At 37.4% G+C, this 26,209-nt stretch overlaps 1 protein-coding gene across 3 annotated transcripts in view; it reads left to right on the top strand.

The window, feature by feature from the left end:
* UHRF1 (ubiquitin like with PHD and ring finger domains 1) overlaps window positions 1-25,847 on the top strand; it is a 39,596-nt gene extending 13,749 nt beyond the window's left edge. For all 3 annotated transcript variants that reach the window (XM_074203936.1, XM_074203934.1, XM_074203935.1), the window contains exons 4-17: window positions 6,821-6,984; window positions 7,493-7,708; window positions 10,357-10,466; window positions 10,600-10,786; window positions 12,269-12,392; window positions 12,492-12,599; window positions 13,487-13,591; window positions 13,714-13,820; window positions 14,625-14,787; window positions 14,917-15,054; window positions 18,566-18,689; window positions 18,775-18,932; window positions 22,194-22,292; window positions 24,418-25,847. In XM_074203936.1, the coding sequence (XP_074060037.1) occupies window positions 6,821-6,984; window positions 7,493-7,708; window positions 10,357-10,466; window positions 10,600-10,786; window positions 12,269-12,392; window positions 12,492-12,599; window positions 13,487-13,591; window positions 13,714-13,820; window positions 14,625-14,787; window positions 14,917-15,054; window positions 18,566-18,689; window positions 18,775-18,932; window positions 22,194-22,292; window positions 24,418-24,564 (1,950 nt within the window). In that variant the 3' untranslated portion in view covers window positions 24,565-25,847. The remainder of the gene's footprint in view (window positions 1-6,820; window positions 6,985-7,492; window positions 7,709-10,356; window positions 10,467-10,599; window positions 10,787-12,268; window positions 12,393-12,491; window positions 12,600-13,486; window positions 13,592-13,713; window positions 13,821-14,624; window positions 14,788-14,916; window positions 15,055-18,565; window positions 18,690-18,774; window positions 18,933-22,193; window positions 22,293-24,417) is intronic.
* The last annotated feature ends 362 nt before the right edge of the window (window positions 25,848-26,209 follow it).

Below are 26,209 nucleotides of genomic sequence, written 5' to 3'. Positions count from 1 at the left end.
GTGTAAGGAGCCAGTGTGTACTTGTAGGAATAGCAAGATTTGGCAAGTTGATTGGACATGTGAGCTGAGGGAAAGTGAGGAGTCACAAATGAGGACAAATTTACAGATCTGGAAGTCTGGAAGAACATTGATGTTCTTAACATGAATAGAAAAGTTTAGAAGAAAAGATGGACTGGGGGGAAAAGAGGCTTTTTAGGTATGTTGAGACAGAGACATCTGGAATATTGAAATGTTCAATAAGCCTGTTGGGATTGAAGCCTGGAGGGGACTGGGACTGGATAGAGAAAAGACTTGAGTCGCCTCAGAGAAATGATGATTAAACTCATCTCTCACCAAGAGAGAAAATGAATGAATGAACAAATGACTAAAAAGATATTTATTGAGCACTTGTGATGGGCTAGGTGCATAAGCTCAGGACAGAGCCTTAGGAAACACCCACAATAGAGGATGTGATATGGACTATGAAGCAGCAAAAGAACCCAAGAAGGAGAAGAGAGGTAGAGTGGGGAACACCATGAGGACCTGGGGGGGGATGAGAAGATTGTGGGGGACACACAGGGGCCAAAAAGTACCAAATGAAGTAGAAAGTCCACAAAGGGCAAGGAAAGGACAGATTGTTAGATTTGGCCATTAAGAGATCATTGATAACTTTGGAAGTAAGCATTTTCAGTTGTGATGTTGAAAACCCTGACACAAAGGATTGCAGAACGATAAGAGGAGAAAAGGCAGCATTGAATGGAGTTGACCCTTTCTAGGAGTTTGGCTGACTGAGAAGATGAATTCGCTGAAAGATGTTTATAAGTTGGGAAGACTTGGACATACCCTCAAGGCATGATCTCAAACATACTATAATAGACTTAAAGCACCTCACAGATTTGAAATTGTTCTAATGTGTTGTTATGAGATAGTACAGGGGAGAGAACATTAGTTCTGGAATCAGGGAGACCTGAGTTAAAATCCAGACTTGGACACGTACTGACTGTCTGATCTGGGCAAGTCATTTGACTTCTAACTCAGTTTCCTTATCTGTAAATTGAGGACAATAATATTTCTTATCCAGGGTTCTTGTGAAGATGAAATGAAATGATTTAAAGCCCTTTTGAAAGACTTTAAAGTACTATTCAAATATTTTTGTTGCTATTATTTTCACAATAGTTGTCTCCCCTATGGTTATTATTCTCTGTTGTTTTGTTCAAAAAATGAGAAAAGAGAAAAGTTAGGAAACTGACTTATGTAGAAAAGTAGTGCTTGAGAGGAGAGAGAGGACTTCTGAGATACATACAAGGAAGGACAGAAAATTGGGCTCTCAGAAAGGTCAGCAGATGAGGGTTTGTGTGTTTATTGCAGGTAGCCTGGAGCACAGGGAGGGGGAAATAGTAAGGAGGCTGAGGAAACTGTAGGGGAGGACTCTCAAGATGTGAACAGCTGTGCAGAGACCCTGGAGGCAGGGAGGCCTTTTAAAAGGCTACTTCAGTAATCTAGGATGGGGAGATAAGGGCCTGAGTGAAGGGATGGCTGTGTAAGGAGCCAGTGTATGCAGATATATTTTTCACAACAGGAGATATTAACTTGGATTCTGGATTCTTTTTTTAATATTGGTATCCACATTTCAAAATAAATTGCTTCTTTTATAATTTGATGTATTTTATTTAATGCATTTGAGAACATTCTTCTGGGAAGAATCCATAGACTTCCCCTACTAATTACACAAATAAGGTTGAGAATTAAGCAGATAGATGTTGGGTTTTTTTTTAATTTAATTTAAGGAATAGTTGTTGAACACTTGTATGTAGAGGGTTAGTGGTAGGTGGCATCTGGAATTTAAATTCCTGAGTGGAATTTAAGTCATTAACTTCCCAGTTTGAATCCTACTTTAGTCACTTTCTAGTTACTATCATTTATTTCTCAGCCTCAATTTTCTCATTTGTAAAATGGGCACCTCCTAGGGTGGTTGGTGAGGATCAAATGAGACAAATTATATAAAAGCACTTTGCAAACCTTATATAATGTTTGTCCTTCATTTTTGAAGAAGGCCACAACATCAGGGAGGTGATGCCATGACAAGCATGTGAATTGGATTTGAGTGAAGGGGATACTGTGCACAGTCACCAGCCTTACTTTCTCTTCCAGAACCATCTGGGTCTAGTGGCCAGATATGAATCAGGATGATTTGGAGTTGGTCCTGGATGCTCAAGGTCACTCAGCTAGTAAGAGTCAATTATGTGAGGCCAGATTTGAACTCCCATCCTCCTGAATCCAAGGCCAGTGCTCTATCCACTGCAACACCTAACTGCCCTGGAAACTTTAAAGTAAATGCTATAGGTGCTGGATCTATTGCTTATCAACTTGAGTGAGTCCCTTTACCCTCAATCCATTCTGTACTTTGTTTTCCCTTTGACCACTTGGTATCTTCATGCATCTTCTGTCACTAAAGATTAGGGGTCCCTTTTTGGCCAAGACTGTCCTTTGCATCATTTTCTTTGCTCCATCAATCACTCTTTTTCTTTTTGCATCTCTAATCTTTTACTCTCATTTTCCTCTTTACCTACAAAGTAATTCAGATCTACAAATCTTTAAAAAAAAAAGAGCAGCAATAGGAACCCCCCTCCTTTTGACCCTCAAGCTACTTTAAATCTCTTTTTTCTACATTCTTAGATTTATAATGTTTGTCCTTCATTTTTGAAGTTGACGAGGACATCAGGGAGGTGATGCCATGACAAGCACGAATTGAATTTGAGTTGAGGGGGGATGCTGTGCTAAGTCACCTGCCTCACTTTCTCCTCCAGAACCATCTGGGTCCAGTGCCAGATATGAATTCTGGGTCCAGTGCCAGATACGAATCGGGACAACTGAAGACAGCCCCGGATGCGGGGCAGTCAGGGTTAAGTGACTTACCCAAAGTCACACAGCTAGTAAGCGGTAGGATTCAAACTCCTGTCCTCTGAATCCAAGGCCAGTGCTCTATCCCACTACATTACCTGACTGCCCTTTATTTGTAGATTTAGAGTTGGAAGGAAACTCCCCATGTAACAAAAAAGGAAACAGACTGAGAGGGAAAGAGCTTATTTAAGGTCCCATTGACAGATGCCATTGATGGTTTTCAAATTCATGGCCTCTGGCACCAATCTAGTACTTTCCTCTATATCCTGCTGCTGCTTCTTTATTACTCTACTATCTTGACTCTTCTGAAACTTTTTCTAAGATCATCCAAAGGCTTCTATTGCCCAAATTTATCGACTTTTTCTCACTTGTCTTTGTGTCATTTGATATCTGGCCATCTTCTCCTTGATACTTTGTACTTCTTGGTGTCTTTGGCACCACACTCTTCTTTCTGCTTTCCCCATCTTTGAAATAACTTATGCTTTGTTTTCCATGGCACCTTTTTTCCTTCTGACTCCCCAGACTCTGATCTTGGCTTTTCCCCTTTATCTTTCTCCTTTCTCCTTTGGTCATACTAAGGCATTACCTGTTGTCTCAGTGCCCATGATTCCCAACTCTTCATTTCCAGCTCTGAGTTCTCTCTGGGAGGCTCCGGATGGGTCATTTCCAGCACCCTACTGACTTCATATCCATATTCAGACTTGACCCCAAGGTATGCTAAATTTTTTTACTAGTCATTCCTCTTGAACCTTGAGAAACCTGTTAACTTGTTCTTAGCCTCTTAATTCTTATTCCTGGGAACCTCCTCCAAAGATTTCTCTTCTCTAATTCTAGGCCGTTGTGAACTTTGGAGACAGTTGTAACATTAATCTGATCATCTCCTCTACTTCCCATTTCTATTGTGTAACCTCATTGTTTCTCCTTGTCCAAAGTCCTTAACTCTTCTCTTACATATTTCTTTTCTCCTTGTAGTGACTATTCCAAATCTTATCCTTAAGTTCCCAACTGTACCTCCAACCCCCCTTTAAGATGATTTGGCCCTCTCACATGAAAGGTAGAATTTATTTAGTGTGAGTTCCCTGAACTCCCCTTGCATTTTTCAAAACTTCTCAGTATCATTTTCCCCTTTATCATTCTTCTCTTCTGTTACAGAAGAAGCCTTACTGAGACCAACACTGATAGCTTTATTTGTTCCCTTAATCGCTTTCTCTAAAGCATCCCTTTTTTCCACTGATTACTTTTTGTCTCTAGAGATGTGCTCATCTTTTCAAACCTTCCCTTGACATTTCTATCTCATCCAGCTACCACTTCATTTCTCTTCTGACAAACTGGAGAAATTTTCTGTACCTGATATCTCAGCTGCTTAATTTCCCTACTCTTGTAACCTAATCTGATATCTCTACCACAACCACTATAAGGGAAACTGTTCTCTCAGAGTTCATTAGTGACCTAATTGCTAAGTCCAAAGGCTTCCTTCTCTCCCCCATTCCTCATAGTTCTGGATCTCTTTGAGACACATCTGTTAACAATTGACCACTACTCCCTATTTTCACTCTTACTTATTCTCTCTCACCTTTTCGGTTTCCTTTGTTGGTTCTTTGTCCTCTTTCTGACCTAATATTCTGTCTTTGTTCTTGGCCATCTGCTGTCTTTTACATACATTCCTTTGGCAATTTTGTTGATTCTCTATATTCACAGAGGAAGTATTCTCATCCATGCACAAGACTCACCAAAGTGTTTATCTCTAGCCTCAGACCTTTTTCTTGTTATCCAGACTAGCCTCACCAACTATCTTCAGGACTTCTATACCTTGATGTCCTATATCACTTAACAAAATGTTTCTAAAATTGAATTGCTTATCTTTTTTTTTCCTGCTCTTGTTTTTTGATTTCTTATCTCTTTTATACATAGGGTCATTTATTTGTTAAAATCTTGTCTTTTTAAGTCATTTGTTCATGAACATAACATTTAAGACACTACAATTTGGTGCTAATCTATTTTAACAGCTTCAATTTATATTATTCTTTTATATATTCTGTGCTCTAAGTTGATTAATTCCTCTTACCTCTACTTATTCACTTTGTATCTTTACTAAAATAACATTACTTTTTTTGTCTGTTTAATTCCTATCCTTTAAAACCTAATTCAAGCATTACCTTTTCCATGATTCCTTTTTCCTGATTTCTTCTTTGCCCCCCAGTGTGTCCTCTTCCCATTTTCTGTGTATGTATACACCTTTTTTTGGACTATGCTTAGAGTCTGCAGTTATAGTTACTATACTTTAAGGAGCCAAATGGTTGTTATTTCTCCTTGACCATGACACTGGGAAGTTGATGCCATGACATGCATGAGAATTGGATTTAAATGGGGGGGGGCTCAGTGTGTAAAGTCACCAGCCCCTCTCTCTTCTTAAGCCATCTGGGACTAGTGGCAAGATATATAACAGGACTACTGGAGAAGACCTTAGAAGCAGTGGGAGGCCTTGACCTTTGAAGTTATAAGGTTTTCCCTAAGTCTCGGTTTGTTTGATGCAATGCCTATTCGGTGATTAAAATGAGGTAAAAATGAGGCAGAGAATGACTTTTTTTCCTAATCAGAAAAAAAAATTAATCTGATACAGGATTACCCTCAGAGTTTCTAGCCAAAAGAGGAATCATTTCTATTTACACTTACTCTTAGCCATCAGAGTCATGACCAAGTGAGACTTGGACTGGGACCTATTGTTGGCCAGTATGTGAGAGCCAGAGTGATTTGGATTTAAGGCAGACAAGTGGAATGTTGTGGGGAAAACAGTGTAGGTTGGCAGAAATGCCTTGCTTTGAGAAAAGGCTTCTCCCTAAGAAATTAGGAGAAAGAATGTATTTTTTATCTTTGATCTATGAGATAAACTAGGGAGAAGACAGTAAAAGATGGTAAGGAGAAACTTCTTGTAAGCACTGTCTTAATTATGTTATTAAAATCATGATAAAGAATTAATTGGAAGAATTTGCAGTTTACAGTGTATTTGGGAATGATTGTTAGCTTTACTATGATAGTTGAAAAAAAGGATAAAGGAAAAGGAATAAAAATAACTCAATTCCTGAGAAACCAAATTTAACTATTACCTTGAGAAATTCAAAGAGAATTCTTGAAACTTTAATCCGTATCTGGAGTAAACTAAATGGAGATATTGTGGTGTGCAAGTGATGAAAAATCATTTGCTATTCTAGTTGTGATCTTTTTTCATAGCCAAAATTTTGCAAATAATGTCTTTTAATCATTTCATTTTAATAAATTTTACATTCAACAGTTTCGCCATTTACCTATGAAAATTAAGGGATTTAATACAAAGAAATATGAACAATTACTATTGGAAAAGGGATTTTTCCAGTTAATTTAATAAATGATCTTTATTGCCCTGGAGTGGGGGGCTTGAACCAACTAATTATTGATAGGATGCAATTGAATTAATTACTAAGAAAAGATGAAAGCATACCTTGGGATCATTGCTAATGCTTGAAATAATAAGATCAAATATGGGAATGATTCAAATAGTAGGTGAAGGATGGTCTAAGAATGAGTGTTTGACCTCAGTAATTATTAATTTTTGCCACATGATGGGGGTTGGGGGGATGGTATTCAGGCTCATCCTTTTAAACTTGCCACATTAGACTCTTCCTCATCTTGACCTTTTGTAGCATTTTGTTTTATGTTGCTATAATGTCCTAACTGTATTATTTTATATTTCATTTATCTGTCGTATCCCCCATTAGATTCTAAACTCTGAAGTCAGGGATTGTGTCTTATCTAAACTTTGTATCTTCCCCCAACTCTGAGCAGAGCAGCTTTGTACCCAGTAGGTCCTTAATATCTGTTGAATTGCAGTGAATGAACTAGAGTTAAAGTGTTGAAAATTGGAAAAACCAAGATCAGTGAAGAGCTTTTCCTTATTTATCTGTAGATTAATGAATATGTTGATGCCCGGGATATGAACATGGGAGCATGGTTTGAAGCCATATTGGTAAATGTTACAAGGAAAGAAAGAGCAGCAGCCAGTGAATCCAGTAATAGTGGAGATGGCCAAGTAGCTGAAGAGGATATTATCTATCATGTGAAGTATGAAGAGTAAGTTTGGAGTTGGTTTGTGATTTCTGATTGGTCCCTAATAGATAATTTGTGGGTTTCTCATTTAGTTTATCCCCGGGTAAGAGTTCAATACTTAAAACACTTTTGGGGGTCACATGAAAGAAAAATGGTTAATGGTTGTTGCATAAGCATGAAAATTAATTGTGGAATAGTATAAAGAGTGCTGGTCTTAAGAGTCAGGAGGACTGTGTTTGAAATGCCTCAGAGACTTATTTATCACCATGGACAAAAATTGGTCAACCTATAAAATGAGGTAATAACACTCAACTCATAAGGGTCAAGAACAAATGAGATAATGTGTATAGAGAACTGCACCCCTTAAATTTAAATTATAAATTATAATATATAAAATATAAATTGTAAATTAGTTGTTGTTGACTAATCTTGGCATAATTTGGAATAATTCATTTCAAGGGAGGGGAATTTAGTTTTTCATATATAGTATACGTATATGTGTTAGTTGATTACTGTGCTTTTTATTTTAAAGCTATCCAGAAAATGGTGTTGTGAAATTGAGTTCAAAAGATGTAAGAGCTCGGGCCCGGACAATATTGAAATGGCATCAACTGGAAGTTGGACAAATTGTGATGGTGAATTATAATCCCGATGAGCCCAAAGAGAGGGGCTTCTGGTATGATGCTGAGATCCTTCGAAAACGGGAAACTAGGACTATTAAAGAGATCTATGCAAATTTACTGCTTGGGTAAGTTGTGTTTGATTGCTGAATGTAGTAGTAGCATACCTCATAATGTCATAGTAACTTGCTGTAATTGAAATGTTGACCATAGTGATTTCTTGAAAAATTAGAGACATTAGAGGAGCCTAATTTAGTTTAGAATCATTGAGTATCAATGTTAAACTCAGTTTAGAAATGGGGGCTGCAAGGCCTCATATTGACTTGTAAAAGTACTGTTTTCTATATTTTAATGCATTTTTATCTATTTTGTTAAATATGTCCCAATTGCATTTTAATTTGGTTTGGGTTGCATCTTGGAAGTGTCATAGACTGTGTTTTTGACACTTCTGATCTAATCCAGATCTTTCATTTTAATAAAATTTGTGAGCCAGAAAGAGGAAGTAACTTTAACCCACATTCATTCCTTCAGTGAGGTTGTTACAAATTATGTGGGGTGGAATAGAGAACTGACCTTGGAATGAGAAAGACCTGAGTTCAAGGATGGCCTTTGATGCAAATTGACTCTGACCGTAGGGTGAAAGTCATTTAACCTCTCAGGATCCAGACAATTGGTTAACTCTGAACTTCTAAGTTATAGACAGTCTATTTCTGTGGATAGGATTACTCTCTTAGAAGTTTTCCACACTGATGAAATCACAGATTTGAGTCAAGGAAATAAGTTAACATTGACTGACATTTTCAAAAGACATGAACTGCAGTTTGGGAACTATGAGACCCATAACAGAGTCAAGACCTGTGCACTAGTCCTGAATTTGCTATGAGTTAGTTGTTTGGATAGATATTTCTTTTCTCCACTCTGTCTACTTATCTGTAAAACTTTGGACTAATTGATCAAAGAAGTTTCTCTTAATTTTAAGATTTTATGTGCATGGTAAGAGATATGTGGATTAGATTAAAGGAAGTGAATTGATTTAAACATTCTGTACTATGTGAAAAATTGGTTAAAATGTATAATTATTATCTCTGAATTAATTTCTAGGGAGTTCTTAGCAATCTAGTTTTTTGCAAGGCAAATGGGGTTAAGTGGCTTGCCAAGGCCACACAGCTAGGTAATTATTAAGTGTCTGAGACCGGATTTGAACCCAGGTACTCCTGACTCCAAGTCCGGTGCTTTATCCACTGTGACGCCACCTAGCCGCCCCAGTTCTTAGCAATCTTAGCAAAAAGATAATGATGACTCTGGAAAAGTTGTTTAGTCCCTTGTAAAATAATCTGCTTTGGTGAAAAGAACCTGACATTTGGAGATAGGACCTGAGTTCAAGCCCAACTCCTATCTGACAATCTTCTCGCATCTGATGACATTAGATTTCTGAGTTCCTGGCCAGTTCTACCCCATATGCTTCTGTGTAATGGAGATGTAGTACCAGTGCCAAGTTAAGTAATGCTTGGAGATGGGTGCTAATATGACCTCATACACTTCTAGGTAAACTCATAAATCCTTTTAACAGTTGTATTGAGAAGTATTTGGTTACTGTCTTCCTTTGCCCATCCACAATTGACTCATGGTGCTAGAAAATTCCTCCCTGTTAATGCCTTATTCATGTCTAGACATAAAGTTTTGAAAGGAGCAGTTTGTTACCATATCTTTTAGGTGGAGTGTGCATCCTATACTTGTTAGCCACAGAGATTAGTCACCTGACGTCAAGCTTCCTTCCCACCCTTCTCCTGCCTCTTGACACACACACATATATATATACATATATATATATGTGTATATATACATATATATACACATATACATATATATATATACATATATATGTGTGTGTGTGTGTGTATATATATATATATATGTTTTAAGAGAACAGAAGAAAACATAGCTACCTTTTGTACTTCTTTGTTCTTCAGCATTCTTCCTGCCCATCGGTGTCTATCCTTTTAAGGTCTATTCCAGGTGCCTTTATCCTTTCCTTGTTGAGTTCCATTTTCTCCCTTAGACTTAATATTGAAAGAACCTTTTAACACATATTCTGATGAACTTATCAGTTGTTATCTCTTAACATGGTGCTTTACCCATAGTAGAGGAAAAGAAGAGAATAAACACTTATAATATGCTGGATGCTTAACATATATCCCATTTGATCCTCACAACTATCCTGTGAGGGAAGTAGTGTTACTATCTAGATGAGGACAGTAAAATGGACATATAGCAAGTCATTGTCTGAGGTCAGATTTGAACTCAGCCCCTGATCCCAGACTTGGAGCTTTATCCACTGTGCCACCTATCCACCTGTTAAGTAGGTGCTTAATAAATGTTGGATTGGATTATATTGTTTGGCCATTGTGGGATTACTAATATCTTTTAGAATTCTGCCTCCTATGAGTATAGGAAAAATGATAATAGAAAGGGTCTAGTGACCCAGGGAGTCTCAGGGTAACTGTTAAATCTGAAGCTTTGGCCCAGAGAGAGTAAGATAAGGCATAGGAAAAGAGGTATACATCTTCAGACTATCTTCTATTAGGTTCATCCCTCTATAAATTCCCCTTTCTCATACACCCCCCCCCCCCATTTTGGGGGATATTGACAGTTTTTCAGTAGCTATTGTAGTGAATATGAACTTTCTTGAATTAATTAACTGAATTAAGACTATTGAAAGAATAAGTGAGTGATTGTCATAGTAAAAGCTGAATTTTATATTTTGAATTTCTTTTAGGGATGCTGGGGATTCCCTGAATGATTGTAGAATAACTTTTGTGGATGAAGTTTACAAGATTGAGGAGCCTGGTAGTGTGAGCCCTGTTCGTTTCGAAAACCCTTTAAAAAGTGAGTCCTGATAATCCCTTTCAGTGTTTTCCTGTGAAGTGTTTTAGTGTTGTTCTCCCACTCTAACATTGGTAAACTGATGTGCTTTGCTTGTGTTTGTGTCTGCCTCTGCTTCATGACCCTCTGTGTTTAGGACAGAGTGGCCCCATTTGTAAACACTGTAAAGATAACCCCAACAAGACCTGTAGAATGTGTGCCTGCTATGTGTGTGGAGGAAAGCAAGACCCCGACAAGCAACTGATGTGTGATGAGTGTGATATGGCCTTCCACATCTACTGCCTCAGCCCCCCTCTGAGCAGGATCCCTGATGATGAAGACTGGTGAGTTTCCATGCTGCCCTCACTGCCCTGGCTGCAGTTGCTGGGGGGAGGGTTGGGAGAGACTGACAAATCCCCTTCTCTATGGTTCTTGGTTTGGGGAATTAAAGAACACCTTAGAGGGCTGTTTCTTCAAAGTGCTAGATTTGATGGGTTGAGGTTGGGTTGGGAAAGTTGAAAAAAGGAACGTGAAATAGCTGGCATCTGTCTGTGGAGCTCAGATATGCCAGGCCAGATCTTAGAAGAGCAAGGCAGAGGAGGCACTGAGATACCTGCCCTCCCCTATGGTGCCCAGTCTCTTGAAGTGATTAAGAAGGGTTGAGGCACTTTGGGGAAATTCAGGGAACCAGACAGAGTCACATGGTGAGACTTGAGGTTTTGTAGGGAGAGGCAAATGGATTATAGATGGAGAATTTTTTTTGAAAGATACTAAAGCAATAGAACCAAGTGGGTTGAGGGCTCCCTTATGTGAGGTGGGGATTCTATGGTAGAGAGCCAGGGATGGGGTTTCTGAAGCCTCTGTTAGCTTTGTTAAAAATAATTTGCATTTTATTGTTTGAAAATTAACAAAACTTTTAATGTCGGTCATTGCACCTTTGTATAGGTGAGGAAACAGGCCCAGCATGGAGAAGTGGGTTACTCAAGATCACACAGTAGGAAAGAGCAGCCTTGGCAATGGTCTTCAGGCCAGTCTTTGTTATAGCAGAGCTGCTTCTTCCAGATGTTGGTAGAATAGGATGTATCAGACTACTTGACATTAGGTATGCAGAGCTGAAGATGAATTAGCCCCTGCTCATGAGGAACTGCACTGCAGGGGAGATTGCATGTACATGTCTAAGTATAAGATGGCTCTACTGTTAAGCTTTGGGGGATGCCTGGGGTTCTCAGAAATATAGATGAGGGGAGAGCATTGCAGGCTTAATGGACAGCAAGGGCAAAGACTGGGAGAGAGGAAAGGGAATAGTGTGATAGAAGCCATTTTGACTGATCCAAGTTGGGGAGAAATGCCTAAGAAGCCTGAAAAGAGACAGGTTAAGAGAAAATCGTGAAGAGCTTTCCATTCCAAGTGAAGGAGTTTTTATTTTGCCCTAGAGCCATTGCAGTGGTATTGAGTAGAGGAGTGACATGATTAGATTCCTACTTTGAGAAATTATATTGGTATGCTTGGAGGATAGATTAGAAAAAAGGGAGGATTAATGGCAGGGTGACTATTTAGGTGAGTATTAACAGTAGTTCAGAAGAGACATGATCAGAGTCTAACCTAGGGTAATGGCTGTGGTGGAGTAGAGAAGAAATGTGGGCATAGAAATGATAAGATTTTATAAAAAATATCCTTTGAAGTGCAAGTAAGGGAGACTGAAGGTTTGCAGTTTTGTTTTTTCAGGATAAATGTTCTATGACACTTTAAGTAAGAAATATGTCCTAATCTTTTACACATTTTCTCTACTATGTCCAGTGGATAAGTTTACAACTTTATAATTGTAGGTATTGCCCTGAATGTCGGAATGATGCCAGTGAAGTGGTCTTGGCAGGGGAGAAGTTAAAAGAGAGTAAAAAGAAGGCAAAGATGGCATCTGCTACTTCATCATCTCAGAGAGATTGGGGCAAGGTGTGGGAAACAACTTTTTATTTCATCTTGATATTTTAATGATTCATTAAGGTTTTCTTACTGACCTTTTCCCCCCAAAAATTATTCTTCTTAATATAGGGTATGGCATGCGTTGGTCGAACAAGAGAATGCACTATTGTGCCTTCTAATCATTATGGACCAATCCCTGGGATTCCTGTTGGTACCATGTGGAAGTTCAGAGTGCAGGTATAACATGGCAGGCCTTGTGAGTTTGTGGTGATATTTCAGTGCTTTGATGTTTCTTGAACCTTGGGTTAGCTAAGGTAGTAAGATAAAGGATTTTGAATGGCTTTGGTTTGTGGTCTAGTCTTATGTCAAAAGAAATTCTTTTGGGAAGGAGACACTTAAGGTCTTAGAATGACATTTATGCCAACCAGTGCACCACCCCCCACAGCAGAAATAAAGATACCTTATCCCAGCCCCTCCAAAATTATTTCAAGGGCTAAGATTGTGTTTAAACTGGTTTTTTTTTTTTTGAAGGAATTATATTTAAATGTTAGATGTTAGAGCTGGAATTCATCTGAGAGATCCTCTGGGTTAACTGCTATTTTTAGATGAGGAAACTGATAAAGGTCAAGTGACTTGCTCAAGGTCACATAGTAACAGAAAGGAGTTGAACTCAATTATTCTAGACCCCTAGGCCAGTGTGCTTTTTACTCTGCCATGATTTTTACTATTAGTCCACAAGTATGACCACCAGTTCTAAATGTTACCATGTTAGGTTTGAGTGTTCCCTCTGTTCCATTTCTGAAAGTCTTTAAGTGGGGGGTAGATGACCACTATTGGGGATATTACAGAGAGCATTCATTATTTTAAATATTGGTTTAATTAGTTGACTTGATCTCTTCTATCTTGCAAGTTAAATTTTTATGAGTACAAAAGATTTATGGTAATTTATTTTAAATTTAAAGTTGTCCAACTAAAATGAATATATATATATATATATGTATATGTTAAAAATATATGTTAAATATGTATATATATATATATATATATATATGTTAAAATCTAGAAGTTAACTTTGGGGGTTTGGGGTTTTTGAAAATATGATTTGCTGTGCCTTCCTTTTCTAGGTGAGTGAGTCTGGTGTCCATAGGCCCCATGTGGCAGGTATACATGGCAGAAGCAATGATGGTGCATACTCTCTGGTCCTGGCAGGGGGCTATGAAGATGACGTAGTAAGTGATATTTCTTAATTGTGAGTGTCTGTAATAGGAACTCCCAGGTGGAGTCTTATCTTGTTCCCTGCTCAGCTAGATAGGTTTAACGAAGCCTTGCTCTGTGTGTTTCTCCACTTCAGGACCATGGCAACTCTTTCACTTATACAGGCAGTGGGGGCAGAGATCTTTCTGGCAATAAACGGACCGCAGAACAGTCCTGTGATCAAAAACTCACCAACATGAACAGGTTCATGATTTTATGATTTCTTTTCTGGTTACTGTCAAGTTCTTAAGTGAACTTAGTCTAGAGGGAAATATTTACTCAGTTAATAGTATTAAGCAAGAATGCTTTGCTGTTAAACTTGGAAGAAAAGCAAAACTAATTTGTTTTCCTAGTTAAAAAATTATATTTAAAAACAATTAATGTTTTAAAAAAATTCTAGGTTCCATATTCTTTCTCTCCCCTTCTAGTTGATAAGAAGGCAAACAATTTGGTACAGTCATGAAAAATATATTTCTACATTAGTTGTATTATGAAAGAAAACACAGATCCCTTGTCTCCCTCCTAAATCATCTAGGAAAAATAGAGAAAATTTGTCAAAAGTATGCTTCGATCTGTAGTTCTTTCTGGACGGGCATTGTATTTTTCATCTTTGTATTGCTGAGAATAGCTAAATTATTTACAGTTGGTCATCATATGATATTGCTATTCCTGGGTACATTGTTCTGGTTCTGCTCATTTTACTTTATATCTCTTCATATAAGTCATCCTAGGTTTTTCTGAAACCATCCTGCTCATTATTTCTTATAGAACAATAATATTCCATCATAATCATATCATACCTTATTCAGACATTATCCAATTGATTGACATCTCTTCACATTCTAATTCTTTACCACCACAAAAAGAGCTGCTATAACTATTTTTGTATATACAAATCCTTTTCCTTTTTTTCTTTTTTTTTAAACTCTTTAGGATATAGACTTAATAGTAGTGGTATTGCTGGGTCAGACTGCTATTTCCTAATGTTTCTATCCTATGATTTCTTAGAGCTCTAGCTTTGAACTGCAGTGCTCCTATCAATGATCGAGGTGGAGCTGAAGCCAAGGACTGGCGAGCTGGGAAACCAGTTAGGGTGGTGAGAAATGTTAAAGGAGGGAAACACAGTAAATATGCCCCAGCTGAAGGGAATCGATATGATGGAATATACAAGGTAACTTCTGGTTTGAGTTTTTCCTCTTTTTAGTGTTAAAAGCAATTTTTTTTTTTTCTGTGTTGACTGGATGAGTTTTGTTTGGGGGACGTTGGGTGTCATTTATACTTACTTTGCAACCTTTTACAGGTGGTGAAGTATTGGCCTGAAAAAGGGAAATCAGGTTTCCTTGTGTGGCGGTACCTCCTCAGGAGGGATGATGATGAACCTGGCCCATGGACAAGGGAAGGAAAAGACAGAATGAAGAAACTTGGCTTAACAATGCAGGTAAAGTCAGGACAAGGCCTGTTTTGGATTATATTGTATTGGCAGATTTCTCTGTGGAGGATGGGCTAGTAATTGCTAATTATATCCTCAAAGCCAATTATCCTTGACTAGGGAACACTGTCTACCTAGTTTTTCCAGGTCAAGTCTTTAAATACAAATTAATTTTATGTGCCTTTTATATATAGGAAAAATTTGCTATGTCTTATGGGGGATTATATTCAAGTTGGTAAACATTTATTTTGTTCTTTAAAATTTTAACTGGCTTTTTTCTTTCCATATCACTTATTTTCAAATTTAGCCTTCCTCCCCTCCTCAGAGAGCTATTGCTTATTGTAACAGACTAAAAATTAAAAGATGGAGAAAAACATTTGAGCAAAACTAACCAACAAACCAACTAAATCTGGTACCATGGACAATGTTCCATATCCCTGATTCTCTACAAAGATGAGAGGGAATTATAGATTTCTCTTCTTTGAGCATTACCATTACAGTGTCTAGTTTGATGTTGTTGATGTTTTTTCCCATTATATTGTTGAATTGTTGTATATTATTTTCTTGGTTTTGTTTGGTAAGCATGTATTATGTATCTGTACCCTTCTAGGTGTCAGAGGTAAAGGTAAAGTCTTTCCACAAAAAGATTTCAATCTAATGGAAGAGGTATATGTAACCACAGGAAGACACTGGGCTGAAGTGATAAATACAAAGGAGGGATCTAGATAAAGTGTTCTAAGAAATTTGAGTAAAGGTAGAAGATTTTCAAGTTGATTAGGGAAAGTTTCCAGAAGAAAGTAGTCTTTGGATTGGGCCTTGAAGAACAAGTAAGATTATGGTATACAGAAGTAATGGAGAGAGCATGGGCCAAAGTACAGACAGGAATGCATGAAGGAGGGTCTTTGTGTTGGATTGTATAGGACCTTGAAGGGCAGGTTTTATGGCTTTAGTTGCTGAGTAATAGAGAGCTTTAGAAAGCTTTTGAACTATGTGGGATGATGCTGTGTATGATGTCTTCCATTTTGTGAGCAAAACTGAATTGTTCAGATTTACTGAGCATGGTGTATGTAGTATGTAACTCTACTTGTTACTTTTATAATAATTGCTGTCCGAAGGAGAAGTGGAATCGTCTCCTAATTTTTTATAGGAAGGTCTAGGGTTCAAGTCCTGCCTTTGGTATGGTTCACACAATTGGAGTTAGGGAAACAATGTTTAATAATTCCTGCTCTTAGTGTAGTGCTTTAAACGATTTATAAAAGCCTTTACCCATGGGTCCGTTAATTAATTCATACAGCTATAACTATTGTTTTGTAGCAGAAGAGACAGGCTTAGCTATAAGTTATGTGACTTTCACATAGTCACACAATAAGCATTCAGGCTATGATTTGAGCCCAGGTTGCCAATTGCAAATCCATTATCCTTTCTTTAGTATTGTCTCCTGTGGTAAATTACCTGATTGTATATGGCTTCTATCTTAATTCATATTGAATACAATTAAATGGACCCTACTCACTGTTTATAGGTTAGGATAGAGAGGATTAGGAGGCAGAGAGTGAGTCTACATTCCAAACCCTGTGTGGTGGCTCATTACCTATGGGGACTATGCAGATCACTTAATAACTTCTCTAAATTTTTCTGTCTTAAGCTGTAAATTTCCATATGTTATGAGGCTCAAACCATTGAAAACCTTAAAATGTCATATAAATTTGAGCTCTTATTTTAAACCATTAGAAGTTTTTTTCTTTTGGGACTGTTGTTGACTCTTGGAATTGTCCTGTCCTTTTTTTTGTGTTAGATAATTATATATTCCCCCCTCTCTGATTACAGGAGCATAAAACATTAACCAACTTTGAGCACCATTGGTAGTTCTATTTTTAATGCCCTTTTCAATGGAAAATTTGAAATGGGAAAAAATGTGGAGCCAGAAGAACAACATCCCCTCTTTTGGGGGGGGGTTGTATTGTTTTTGAGTTTAATTGCTGGGGTCAGATATTGGCCTTTTATTTCCCTGTCTTTCTTCTGTAGGTCCTAAGTTTTCTGAGATTCTAAATCTTACCTGACTTTACTTAATAATACAACTAACATGTATAGATTGTGTTTTAAAGTTTGCTAATATGTTATCTCATTTAATTTTTCACAACTTCCCTGGGAGGTATGTGCTCTTTGACAGATGAAGTGTTGGGGTGGGAGTTGAAATAACTTGTATAGGGTCACATAGCTAGGTGATTAAGGAAGCAGGGTTTGAATGTAGGTCTTCCTGACTCCAAGTCCAGCACACTGGATGGCTGTTCCATCACCCTCATACCTCTGATGTTAATCAAAGAGCTCCCTCTGTGGTGGCAAGTCAGTTTGGAGTGCATTAATTGGTGTAGGACTAATTTTTATCAGGAGTATGAATTGATCCTATATTCTTGGGATCATAAAGATTGTCTTTTTAGAATAATTTTGGCATAATAGGGAGTTTTAGGCTATGAAAAACTGAATATAAAATAAATCCAAGTCAGAAACGTTTACTTGAAGTGAAAATGTTTAAACCTTGATGGAAGATTTTTATTTTTAGGCAGCCAGATGGAACAATGGATAGAGTACTGACACTTAAGTCAGGAGGTCCTGAGTTCAAATATGGCCTCAGATACTTAATAATTATCTAGCTGTGTGACCTTTGGCAAGTCACTTAACACCATTGCCTTGCAAAAAAAAAACCCCTCTATTTTCTTCCTTATATTTTCACAAATCAAGAAGTTGAAAAAGTTGAGACTTTAAGAATTCACTTAAGCCCTCCAAGTTCATGCTGGAATCTTTTCACAACTTTTCTGGTAAAATGTATGTTCCATGTTATCAAAGGATGTAGTGCATGTTTTAGTAAAACACTTAAGTGATTCTTTTCAACAAATATTTCTTGGGGGCGGCTAGGTGGCCCAGTGGATAAAGCACTGGCCCTGGAGTCAGGAGTACCTGGGTTCAAATCCGGTCTCAGACACTTGATAATTACCTAGCCGTGAGGCCTTGGGCAAGCCACTTAACCCCATTTGCCTTGCAAAAACAAAAACAAAAATTTCTTGAATCCCTGCTGAATGCTCTCTGAATTAAGGACATTAGAAAGGGGTATTCAAACCTTCAGTTAATGAGTTAAATAAGACTAAAATGAATAATATTGACTGTAGATATCTTAGAAGTTAGAAGACTTGGAGAAATGAATGTATCTGAAAGTGGTTGGAGAACACGTTCCTGGAGGTCAAGAATGGAGTCAGAATCTTGAGGATGAGCAAGAGAGGTGATTTGTGGATAAATGACTAGCAAATGAAAAAGCCTGAAGACTGCAATGTATCTGGAATGGTTAGAGGAGAAACATGAAATGGTATTAACTTCAGGAGAGCATTTATGTTGGCAAATATTAAGATGAGTTTGGTCAGTAAATAACTTGAGATTGTAGAGATCTCAGAAACTAGGAGTGATAGAAAGTTTATATATTTGATGCACTTTGTGGATTTTTTCATTTGATTTTGTTTCTGTCTTTCAGTATCCTGAAGGATATTTAGAAGCAGTTGCTAACAAAGAGAAAGAAAAAGAGAATAATAAAAGTGATAATGAGGAAGTGACATCCCCAAGGAAAGGAAAAGGGAAGAGGAAAAGGAAGACAGCAGGTTGGTATTTGAGCAGCAGAGTTCCTCCTGCAGCTTTACTTCAAGTCAGAGTTCCCTTGGGCTGACCAGATGTTCTTTCTTTTAGGGGGTAGAGAGACCTTTCTGACCTCTCCCAATACAATGTCCAAGAAAACTAAAGTAGAACCATATAAGCTCACCTCCCAGCAGAAGACTCTCATCAAGAATGATGAATCCAATGAAAAACTGTGGAATGAAGTATTAGGTGCACTGAAGGATGGGCCGGTAGGTGTGGAAATTTTATTTCTAAGGTTGTTTGTTAAAGGACCTGAATCAACTGGATAGATATGCTTGGAGTTAATTTCTGATCATTGAGAGGCTGGCACATATGTAATATAGACTTTTACTAAGGTCCTATTTTGATAACCTCATTGAAATGTAGTATTAAATCTGGATTTTGAAACCCTGTGCCAGAGCATGTAAGCTGCCGAAGCCACTACAAAGGAAAAAAATCAGAGACAGTTTTTGTAGTCTGAGAACATAGAGAGCCAGATGCAGAGAGACCTTGACCCAAAAAGTTGATGGCCAAGGGGGGGATCTATTCTATTCTTCCTTCCTTCCTCCCTCCCTCCCTTCCTTCCTTCCTTCCTACCTATTATCTCTCTCTTTCTTGTTCTTTTGAGGCATATTACTCATAAAGACAATTTGTTGTGATTTTCATCAGAGAATTCGATGCCTATGAAACCACAAGTCTTTTTGGAGCATCGAATAAGTAATTTATTTTGATGTGTTCTTAAGGAAAATTTTGAAGTGATTATTAATGGATAGCACAAATTGAACATGAAAACCTTTGAGATGCAGGCAAAGTGACTAGTGTATACAAATATATTGTTTTAGAGTTCAGTGTATCAGATGGTCTCTTAGACTTATTTTGCTATTAGGAATTCCCAATCCTCCAAAAACATCAGACTACTATAATGACATTTTAGTGCTTTCCTACCTGTCACTGCTTCAGAGGTCCTTATCTTTTGAGAAAGCTAGGTGATTTTATCCATTTTAATGATTTTTTTAAAATCACCATCACTTCCCAGTGATTCTATCCTTTTCCACACATAGAACTATTCCTCATAACAATTAAGTATAGTAATAGGGCAGCTTGGTGGTTCAGTGCATAGAGCACTGACCCTGGAATCAGGAAGTCCGGAGTTCAAATTTGACCTCAGATGCTTCACTAGTTCTGTGACTTTGGGAAAGTCATTTAACCCTGATTACCTCACATCCAGGACTGTCTTCAGTCTTCCTGATTCATATCTGGCCGCTGGACCCAAATGGCTCTCTGGAGGAGAAAGTAAAGCTGGTGACTTAAAACGATCCTCCCCCCCCCCCCAATCCAATTCAAATGCATGCCATGGCATCATTTCCTTGATGTTGTGGTGTGGTCTTCTTCCAGAATGAAGGATAAATATAATCAATTATCATGTATAATAAAGTGAAACACACATAACACATAAAGTGTGGCTGATAGATAGTATGTGCCTTTCTCCACACCTGGAGATGTCTTTCTCCCAAAGAAGGTAATATGTTCCACTATCACCTAGTTGATTACTCCATTTCTCAAGTGGTCATTATGTAAATTATTTTCTTGGTTCTGCTTGCTTTGTTTTGTATCAGTTTATCCCAGTCTTTGTAAATTTCTCAGGATATTTCATTTGTCATTTGTTCTGGTTTAAGTAGTATTTTGTAATAAACATTTATATAGGGTGATGAGATTTCCACAGTGTTATTATAAGTACATGTTTTCTTATTTTACCCCAGAAAGTAGACACGATTATCTCCTATTTAGAGTAGAAAACGGTGCTTAATTGACTTGCATAGTCAGTCAAGTCCTGGCCCCTCTATCCATTTTTGTTAGTGGTTTCAAACACGGCTAGAAAAGGGGCAGTGATCCTAAACTGCATATGGACTTAGAAAACCAGATATTAACAATTATCTGTTTGATTTTTTTTTTAAAGTTTGTTAACTGTTTACCAGTTTCTGGGTTATTGGCAATGCTTGACTCTTGTGCACTCTTGCCCCACCTAATGGCTATTATCATATCACAGTTTGTTCAGTTGTTCCCTATTCATTGGGCATGCACTATTACTCTTTCCAGTGCTCACCTACCAGAAAAAAGTGGTGCCATAAATATTTTGTATACAAGGGACCTTTCCTTCTATCCTTGATCTCTTTAGGTTAGGATTATTTAAACCCTGTATGAGTCAGAGTGAAAGTAAAAAGCCATTTTTTTTTTTACCCAGAAACTCTTAAAGGTCTTTACCTCCCAGGTTTTTTTGGGAGGGAGGGGTAGAGTGGGGGAGGGAGGAGCAATACTAAAGAAGCCATTCTTTGTTTCATTTCTTTCTTTTTTGCCTAAATCACTGAATGGGCTTTATCTCTATCAAACTGAGCCCTCTTTTTTTTTTTTGTAGATTTTTTCAAGGCAAATGGGGTTAAGTGGCTAGTTCATGGCCACACAGCTAGGTAATTATTAAGTGTCTGAGACCGGATTGAACCCAGGTACTCCTGACTCTAAGGCTGGCCACCTAGCCGCTCTAAACTGAGCCCTCTTAAAAAGCTTAGTTTAAAAAGACCAAAGTCTCCTACTGTATCCATGGCTGGTGACTGCAGGGACCCTCCTTACTTAAATCCAACTCTCACATTCAGCTCTCACCTCCCTGATGGCTGTTGTCCTCTTCCAGAATGAATGACCAAAATAGCAACAGGAACAGCCCAGAAAGATAGATTGTTTCAAAAAGTAAGGTGGTGACTGGGATACTTTTATTTTTGCATAAGATACTGTCTTAGTAGAGGGGCCTTTATAGTAGGGTTCAGTGCTGATCTGCTCTTTGAATATTATATCCAGTTCAGAAGTTTCTACTTGAGTTTAAAAGCATATGTAAATCTCTGAGCTTGGATACTTTTGTGTTTTACTTATTCCTTTCTCTTTTTTCCTAACTGCCTAAGATTGTTTCACCAGGTCTTTATGAACTCACTACAAAGGAAGTATCAGGATAACTTTTCAATTGTGGAGCTAAGCTTCTGTGGGACCCAGAGTATGTGGGTGATAGCTAGTAACAAATTTTCTGGTCAAGTACTGTTGAGGCAGTTTGATTTCATGGTAAAAGTTGGTCTTCAAGTTGGGCTTGAGCTTGAGGCTGTGCTTTGTTACATACTAGCTTTATAATTCTGGGCAAATCCTTGTCTCTCTCCAAGCTTTTATTTCTCATTGTGCAAAATGAGAATCATAATTCTTAAACTACAACCTCATAGTGCTGTTAAGAAGAAAACACTTTGCAAACTTTAATGTCTTAAGAGAAAGGTGAATTGCTAGTTTGTCCTTGAATCACAAGCCTTTTCCCAGGGGGCTAAGGCACATTATTTTAACTTAGGATTCAGACTTGGAAAGGACCTTAGATGTGTTATCTATTCATCCTCTTGAGAACTGTGTTTTGTATATGTGGTCAAAATCTCTATGATGGTTTCTCACAATCTTTTTCTTAATTATAGAAATTCCTAAATAAAGTGGAAGAAACATTCTTGTGTATTTGCTGTCAAGAGGTAGTGTTTCGGCCAATTACCACTGTGTGTCAGCATAATGTTTGCAAGGTAAGTAATGTTGGTCAGTCCTGGGCTATTTGAGATGAATGTTGTTTCTTTGAAGGAAATAAGGCTGAATGACCTAGAAGGTCCTTGTGGATCTACTTCTTTTGTCAATATGTGTCCTCTTGTTTTGTTTTGAGCATTTGTAGTCTAGCCTTGTGTAGGCCAAGACACTAGATTTTTGTGTAGCTTTCTATAGTGTTGTGTATTACTATTTGTTGAGATAATTGGCATCATAGAAAATACTGCCATGATGGTGATGAGTATTCTAATCCTGATTCTTCTACTCACTTGGCATGTGACCTGGGGAAAGGGAGTGAAATCTGCAAGGGCCTTCCATGTAAAGTGGAATATCTAATAATGTCCAAATCTGAAATTCTATTATCCTCTTTTTTTTCTATTATTCTCTTTTAATTCTAGCTAAACTGCTATGTACTGTTAATATACACAATTTCTTGTTTTGTTTTTGGTTTTCTATATCTGGAAAACAGAATGTTTCTCCAACACTATTGACAGATATTGAAATTCTGTCAGAAACCCAGCTCAAATACCTCTTCATCTTTTAAAACTTATCTAATCTGTCCAGTGGTAAACTATCTTTTCTTGAACTTTTCGGAGCACTTTATTTGTACCTATTTTATATCCTTATAGTCTTCTAGCTTATAATTATGTGTTTGTGTTTATGTGTGTACATTTTCACTTTGAGAACAGTGACTGTCTTTCTCAATCCCCTAGTATCTCCCTTAGGGCCCAGCACAATTCTCTGCACACAGTGGAGGACTTTAGTGTTTCTTTAGTTGAGATTGGGTGGTCCTGATCCTGGGCAGCTTTTTGGAGGACTCCTTAAACAGCATGGAAATTTTACTCTGTCTCTCGAATTTTGAAAGCTTCAGCTCTTCCTTATATTTCTTACTTGAGTGCAAATCCATTTGTTACTTTGGCCATCTTTATCCTCTCTGGTCAGTCATCCAGAAGAAGAACATGAATTATATTTCCCCCTCTCCTGATTCTCTGTGTCTTCCACTCATCATCTTGTTGCCAAGAAATTTTGCAGTCTCTCCTGGGAAGAGGACACCAGACTTTGTTGTTAAAGTAGTCAAAAGGTGGCCATGGAATAAAGAGCTGACAGCCACTTATTTGTTCCTGTGAACTATATAATGGATTGCCATTATATGATTAAAGGAGGAGATACTGACCCAATTTTTAGAGACCAGATAGAAGACAGTCTTGTAGCTCTTTCAAGGATAAGCAGTTACATATTTTAAATTTTGATTAATTATATTCCTGACCACTGATTAGTGGGTTTCTAAAAAACTAAGCAACCAAATTTAAAAAAAAATTTAATGTTCAACTTGTTTATTTATAATAAGATAATCTATGGCTACTATTATACCTGCATATGTATTAATTACTTAATTGAATCTTGACCCTACTATTTGTCTTTGGGAAAGTTATGGCATGTAAAATCTCTTCTAGCTCTTGAATTCTCTATAAATGCTTAGACACTTTTTCTTGGAACAATGTTTTGCATATTTAGGTTCAAGTCAACATATTTCAGATTTAAAAAGAAACCCCAAAAGTTTCCCAAACTCAACCTGATTGACTATAAATACCATTTCAATTATAAAGGAATTTGACAGGAGCATTTTTGATGACCTTTCTACTCAGATAAAATAGACTGTTCCCAATTGTCTCCTCCATCTCTTTCAATCAAAACATCTATAATCCTATGATCTTGTGTAACAATTTATTATAAATATCTTTCACAATAGATCTTAGTTTGTAGAAATTCCCCTTAGGAATGCAGTCTTTTGGAAATGAAGTTAAAGCCAAATGTCTGGGTGATCCTAACAAAATTCAGTGGCAGCTTGGTGTTTTTCCATATTTATTAATAAAGAATTGGCATAGGTAGTAGAGGAAGCAAGAGACCTAGATAGTCATTTCAGTGATTTGGATGGAAGTTCTCTGCATAGGATGCAGCCAGCTCAACAAAGGAGTGAACAGAGCCTGAATGTTGTGATGGTGCAGCATGGGCTATCAGAGGGATGGGAATGGGAGTGGAGGGAGGGACATTTCACATTTGGTTTCCTGTTCACAACTTGTTTTAAAATCCTCTAAACTCTGATTGCAGGATTGTTTGGATCGATCCTTCCGAGCCGAGGTGTACAGTTGCCCAGCTTGTCGGTATGATCTGGGCAAATCTTACACTATGCAAGTGAATCAGCCCCTGCAAACCATCCTCAGCCAGCTCTTCCCAGGCTATGGCAATGGCCGGTGATTCTGTCAAGCACTTCTTACTTTGATGGTAAAACTTGGCAGTGGGTTTCCAGTAGGCTTAATTTAAACACATAGCTTCACCTTTGCCCTGAAAAGATTTGTCTTCCCTACCCTTTTTAAAAAAGTCTATAAACTTTGAGGGATTTATTTTATATGTGTTGTGGCTTTTAAAAAATGTGTTGGATACTGGATTCAGTTTTCTCTAAAACATGCAATTTATCAGCATAAGTTTCCCTACTTCGGGTAAAGGCTGCTAATGACCCTGATATTGAGTTCTCAAAAGTTTCCCTCTTCTATAGCATGTGGCTTGATTGCTAGAACAATCTTTGTAAAAATCTGTGGATTTGGCCTCAAAGGTAGAAGTATGCTCAACTCTTTGGCAATATTTTGATGTTCAAATTCTCTAAGATGGTTACTGGTGTTTTTGGACCTGTTGCTTAGGTGGTTTATGGGGAAGTTGTTTAAGGGGAAAAAAAATCTTGCTTAAAATGGGTTAAGCTCTTTTTTCAAGGCCATTCTCTACCAGTTTACTTTTATGTTTAAAATAAGTATAAAAAAAAGCTCACGACCTGCATTTAGCTAAGTGCTCGGGGCAGTTCAGAATGCTACCTCAGCTGGACGCTTCTTTTACGGAGGGAACTGGCTGTTCAGCCAGATGCCGTCTCTGATCCAGAATGCCATTGTGGAACATACTAGAGCCATTCTTAAGTGCCTTTGGTCCGTTTCTAAAAGACTGGGTTCTTTTTAGCACTGAAATGTTGAAATTGCCAGCCAGATTATATTTCTTCCTTTGAAAATGGAACACTGTAGCCAAACGTCATTAGCGTGGCATTGCAAACCTTGAAACTTTTCTTTGCTAGGGTGCATTTTGGTAAGATTTACTATATCATTATTTTAAATGTATTTCCATTTCAAAATGGAGAATTATTTTGAGAAAGTTTTTTTTAAAGACACTTTTCCAAATGAAATTTTTTTTCAGTTACTGTATATGAACCACGAAAGATAACTTAGTTTTAGTTTAGTTTTTTGTGAATGGATTTTCAGTTTTCCTGACAGTACCAATGTTTGCAGTTTAATACCTCAATGTAATAGGGATATTTTAACTCAACTGCAGACAAACTGGAATGATATATATATTTTTTTGTAAAACTTTTTCCTTATGGTAGAATATTAATGGATAAGATGAAAGCAATGAAACATTGTGTAGGCTTTTTCTAAAAAGTTCTGATGTTTTTTGTACATGTGCAGATTTAAGTTCTCAAAATAAATGTGTTTAAAGACAAACGTGTTTTGTTATTCTTTATGGAATGCTGTTTGGAAGAAATTGACAGTTTTGTAACACATTTTATCATAAATCCTGAGAGTGAATAGCTACTTATTGGAATTTGATATTTTCTAACAAAGTTTATCATAAATCCTGAGAGTGAATAGCTACATTATTGGAATTTGATACATTTAGGATCCTGTGAAGATTTCTGATCAGCCTGTGATGCTGATCTCGACTTTTTTGTGTCTGATTATAAATCCAATAATCATTCAATGTGAATTTATCTGACTCCCGTTTCCATTACATTTCTAAGGAAATCTCCCAAAACACTTGTATGTTAGGTAGTTAGGTATGCTATGATTCTAAGATGGCAATACCC

Source organism: Macrotis lagotis, chromosome X (genome assembly GCF_037893015.1).
Source record: "Macrotis lagotis isolate mMagLag1 chromosome X, bilby.v1.9.chrom.fasta, whole genome shotgun sequence".
NCBI lineage: Eukaryota > Metazoa > Chordata > Mammalia > Peramelemorphia > Peramelidae > Macrotis > Macrotis lagotis.
This window is presented reverse-complemented; position numbering and strand designations above follow the sequence as displayed.